The 5,000-nt window shown below is 42.3% G+C and overlaps 1 protein-coding gene across 1 annotated transcript in view; it reads left to right on the top strand.

The window, feature by feature from the left end:
- ptprb (protein tyrosine phosphatase receptor type b) overlaps positions 1-5,000 on the top strand; it is a 50,322-nt gene that overhangs the window by 8,204 nt on the left and 37,118 nt on the right. Inside the window, exons 7-10 of the mRNA XM_048267821.1 lie at positions 1,641-1,904; positions 3,161-3,424; positions 3,582-3,845; positions 4,243-4,506. Of these exons, the coding sequence (XP_048123778.1) occupies positions 1,641-1,904; positions 3,161-3,424; positions 3,582-3,845; positions 4,243-4,506 (1,056 nt within the window). The remainder of the gene's footprint in view (positions 1-1,640; positions 1,905-3,160; positions 3,425-3,581; positions 3,846-4,242; positions 4,507-5,000) is intronic.

The raw sequence follows: 5,000 nt of genomic DNA, 5'->3' as shown, positions 1-5,000 counted from the left end.
GCAGTATATCTTGCTCAAAACAACATGTATACATCATTCAGAATTGATTGTGCTTTGCCAGATGTGCAAGATGCCCATGCTGAACTGAGCACTAAAACAAGTTGGATAGGTTAGATACTTGGATAGGCCCTCTCCTCTTTAGCCCAGACGAGTCCATGATTTCCAAAAAGAAATTGATTGGTCTAACCATTGATTGGTCTAACCACAGGACCTTTTTCCACGTTACCTCAGTCAATTTTAAACAAGCTTAGGCCCAGATAAGATAGTGTATTTTCTGTATCATGCCTCAATACAATTTTGGCTATTGCATAGTGTCGGAGTGCCTGTTGACATCATTCAGAGCTAATGAGGACAGGTGTCACTAATTGAGGCAACTTGCCTATTTAAAACTAGGAAGTAGCCATAGGGATGAAACACACTGACGAAGGCCATCAGGCCGAAACGTTTGTTCGTTGACCCCTGTTGCTAAATGGAATAAAACCAAGAAAGAAAGATTTTTGGAGTGCGACCATTCTGTGATTGGCTGTTGCATAGTACATTTTTTTTTTTTTACAGAAAAAGGTCTGGTTTTGATGCTGTGCCATCTGAGGTCCAAAAGACCACAGTCATCAAATTTTTATTTTCAGCTCTATCCCTTGTTTGCAAAGATTTCTCTGGATTCTCTGAATGTTTTAATTATATTATGTCCTGTAAATGATGAACTCCCCAAATACTTTACAATTTCATGTTAAGAAGCATTAAAATTACATTGCTTCATCCAACTTCTTCCAACTTTTCCAGCATTTTGTTACGCCCGTCCTAACTTTTTTTGAAACATGTTGCTGGTATTATTTTCAAAATTAACATCTATTTTCCATGAAATAGTCATATTAGTAATTTGCAACATTTGATATGTTGTCTGTGTCCTTTTTGCTACTAAATATGAGTTTAAGAGATTTGCAGATTATTACATTCTGTTTTTATTTGTATTTTACATAACGTTCCAACTTTTTCTGATTTGGGGTTGCATAACTAATAATAAAAAGATAGAATAAAACAAACTGATTTAATGCATGTTTCAAGCAAGAGAATGACTATATTCTGAAAATTAAAATAGGCAGATTTCTGTGTTTACTGTAAATATACTATGTATATTATGCGTTCAGATATATTTGTCTGAATGTGTGTGCGAGGAGGGTAAGTATACGTATTAACAGTATTAGGGCCACATGAAGAGAAAAATATTTTTGAAAATTCCGAGTCACAAATTTGCGAGAAACAAAGTCAGAAATAATTTCTGAGATTAAAATCAGAATTTCTGAGAAAAAAAGTCAAAATATTCAAGATAAAAGTCAACATTTCTGACTCTGAATTCTGAGATTTTTTCACGGAATTTTCAAAAATATTTTCTCTTCATGTGGCCCTAATACCCGTCCGTGTAAGTGTGAGTTGATTTGTATGTGTATATGTTTGTATTTCTGCTTGAGGGAGAATTAATGCAAAAGAAGTATATGCGGTGGTCTGGGCACATTGCTTGTTTATTGTTATAGACGTTCTATCAACACGATTGCTTTACCTATTAACTGAAATCAGTCAGTGTGCCACATGCACTGTGTTTGCGTTGTGCATAAACTCATGTGTGTGTGTTCATGTAACCTCAGCCCCTTTCGAGGTGCGTCAACTGAACATCAGGAACAGAACAGCCGACTCCCTGCAGGCGACCTGGATCCCGACGCCGGGGGACCTGGACTCGTACCGCCTGCTGCTGTCCCACGGCATCCAGCTGGTCCTGAACGAGAGCGTGCCGGCCAACGCCACCTCCCGCTGGCTCCGGGGCCTGATCCCCGGCGCCCCCTACAGGCTGCAGGTCCTAACCCTTAGTGGAGGCCTGGCCTCTAAAGCTGTCCTGGCAGAGGGGCGCACAGGTAACACAGCAGGCATCTCACTGCTCTCACAGCAGTGCACCCAGGCAACCATGCACCTACACAGAGAGGAGTGGGAAATATAGAGAAATTTAAAGAGGCAGGCAGGCAGACAGACAGACAGCCAGCCAGGCAGGCAGGTAGACAGACAGACAGACAGACAGATAGATTTTCTCAGACATTTTGGTTAATCATGTTGATAACAGGATATAGTGGGTGTATCAAAATTTCTATTTAAAAAAACACAAGTTAAGAGCCTTCATCCAGTAGCTTCATTAACCAGTGTTTACATATACTGTATTTCTTACATTTAAGACCTACAAGAATAGTGCTATATATTTTGGACAGTGTGAATTATTGTTGATGGTTTCAGGCCCAGGTTAGATAGGGACAATAATTGTGTATGGGACTATTTATAAACAAAAGATTCTATGCGAACAATCTCATGATTTAAGACAGAGGGTCCATAAGTAGTTTGTGCATGTTTACATGTCTGTCCTTACAAAAACCTTAAGAAAAATTCAGGTCCACCTATTGTCCCAGAAATTAATTTGCAGATAAGATCGGCAGAAAACAATGTTGTGTTCCTATGCCATGGGAATCTGCGGAATTTTCAGGAAGCGCTGTATGGACAACACCAAACGTCAGGGACTCTATCAAAGTCTTCCTGTCCGGACTCCTTGTTTTCCCATGGAAAAGTGAGGCTATTTTTGGCAGAGCGCTTCCAACTCTTGATTAACTCTGCAGTGCTAGTCCAAACAATGGGACAAGCACAAGGATTTCAGTGAATGTTTTGTCCAACTGGGGGTATAAAGAACATCAATCATCAGTTTCACAGCAGCAGATTCTCCAAGGGAATACTGAATGTCCTGTCTTATTACCATGATATTATTTATTTTTTTATCTGACCTGCATTTAAATATCATGAAAGAAAACTTGAATAAGCTTCTCTTCTCTGAGTTGGCTTCTTGTCACCCTTCTTATCTTGTTGCCCTGTGGTTTTTATTGAGCTTAGGCCTATGCTGGGGAACAAGGGGCCCCCAGGGAGAGAGAGAAAGGGGGGTTATTGTCTGTCATAGGGTCCACATTTTCTTGCAGCCCCCCTGGTTTAAGGTATACAATGCCTATGCATTTTTTATGAAAACTGTGTGGCAACAGACCCCTGAACAAACAAGACACATGCGAATGTTGATTTCCTACTCTTTCTCACCCCCGCCTATCGTTTTTATCTCTGCCTCTTATTCTTGATTTCCCCTCAGTTCCCGCTGCTGTTAGCGAAGCCACCGTAAGCAATAACGGTCGGCCTGACTTCCTTAGCGTATCATGGAAACCGGCACAGGGAGAGATTGATAACTACCAGGTCCTGCTGAAATACGGCGACACGACCGTGCACAGCCAGGTGCTGTCCAAGAGCAGCCACGAGTGCGTCTTCAACTCCTTGGTGTCAGGTAGACTGTACACCATCTCCATCGCAACGCGCAGTGGCAGCTTCGAAAAAGTCACCATCGTTAAACATCGCACACGTGAGTTTCGGGAGGGGGACAGAAGATAGTAATTGCACGTGGACTTTTGAAGCTATGCATATTAAGATATTATATTATATTATATTATATTATATTATATTATATACTGTAGAGCTCAACAATCGGATACTGATCGGACAATTAATTTCCTACACAGAGCCTTCAAGCGTTCAGAAACCAACAGTCACCCACTCAGCTCGCGACAACTTCCTGAAGGTGTACTGGTCCCATGCTGCTGGAGATTTCGACAGCTACGAGGTGGTCATCAAGTACAACAACACGGTCAAACAGAAAAAGAAACTGGACCGCTCCCAGAACGAGTGCAGCTTCGACTCCCTGGTCTCAGGGCGCCTGTACACAGTCACCGTGTCTACTTGGAGCGGAGACTATGAGACCAGTGTATCCACTGACGGAAGAACATGTGAGTCAAAAATGTCTCTCTGATAATAGACAAGGAGTCATTAAAACGGTGAAGAACTTCTTGTCAATTTGCCATCTAGTGGTAAAAAGTGGAAATTACATGTGGTAATTATATTTTTTCACACAATCAATTTGACGTCAAGATTAGTTTAACAATAAAGCCAGCTCTGAGTGCAGTAGGCTATTGATGCCAGAAGTATCCCTTTTTTGTGTGGGCTGTCTCACAGATAGCATCACTGTAGATATGAATTACCCTAATGTGAAATGATGCAGACAACATTGTTTCTCTATTGTGTTGACCATAACAGCAAATATAAACCCCATCGCATGTGTGTGTGTGTGTGTGTGTGTGTGTGTGTGTGTGTGTGTGTGTGTGTGTGTGTTTCGTGTACACGCAGTGCCTGCGGCAGTGCAGTCACTCGCCCTGGCTGGAAGCAGCAGTGGGGTGTTGTGGGTCACCTGGTCTCGGGCACTGGGGGACGTGGATCACTACGAGGTGCAGCTGCTCTTCAACGACACCCAGGTGTTCCCTCCCGATAAGCTGGGCAGCGACGCGCATGAGCACCGATTCTTAACGCTCACCCCAGGGCGCCTCTATAAGATTGTGGTGTCGACGTTCAGCGGTGACTTCCAGCGGCCTCAACGAATTCAGGGACGCACAGGTGTGTGTGTGTGTGTATATCTGTGTGTGTGTGTGTGTGTGTGGCTGTGTGTGTCTGTGTGTGTGTGTGTGTTTGTGTGTGTGTGTGTGTGTGTGTGTGTGTGTGTGCGTGAGTGTGTGTGTGTGTGTGATTGTATGTCTGTGTGTTTGTGTGTGTGTGTGTGTGTGTGTGTGTGTGTGTGTGTGTGTGTGTGAGTGTGAGCGGAAAAAGTTAGAGGCAGAGACAACACCTGACATTGGAGACAGAATGTTATGGCATTGATCTGGTTATTTAATTTTATTTGATTTGACTGAAAGTTTTCCCGAACATATACAATGAACAAATGAACAATTTATACCTGAAATATCACCACAGCACAGTTCACAGAGGTCACATAGTGGTCTAATCACTACACTGCGTGACTTCTGTGAGTGATCCTCTATGTGGATGTTGTCTAGTGGCTCAAATCCTAACTGACTATGCATTTTATAAATATATAATATATTTTTTTTAAT

Source organism: Alosa alosa, chromosome 17 (assembly GCF_017589495.1).
Source record: "Alosa alosa isolate M-15738 ecotype Scorff River chromosome 17, AALO_Geno_1.1, whole genome shotgun sequence".
Classification (NCBI taxonomy): Eukaryota; Metazoa; Chordata; class Actinopteri; order Clupeiformes; family Clupeidae; genus Alosa; species Alosa alosa.
This window is presented reverse-complemented; position numbering and strand designations above follow the sequence as displayed.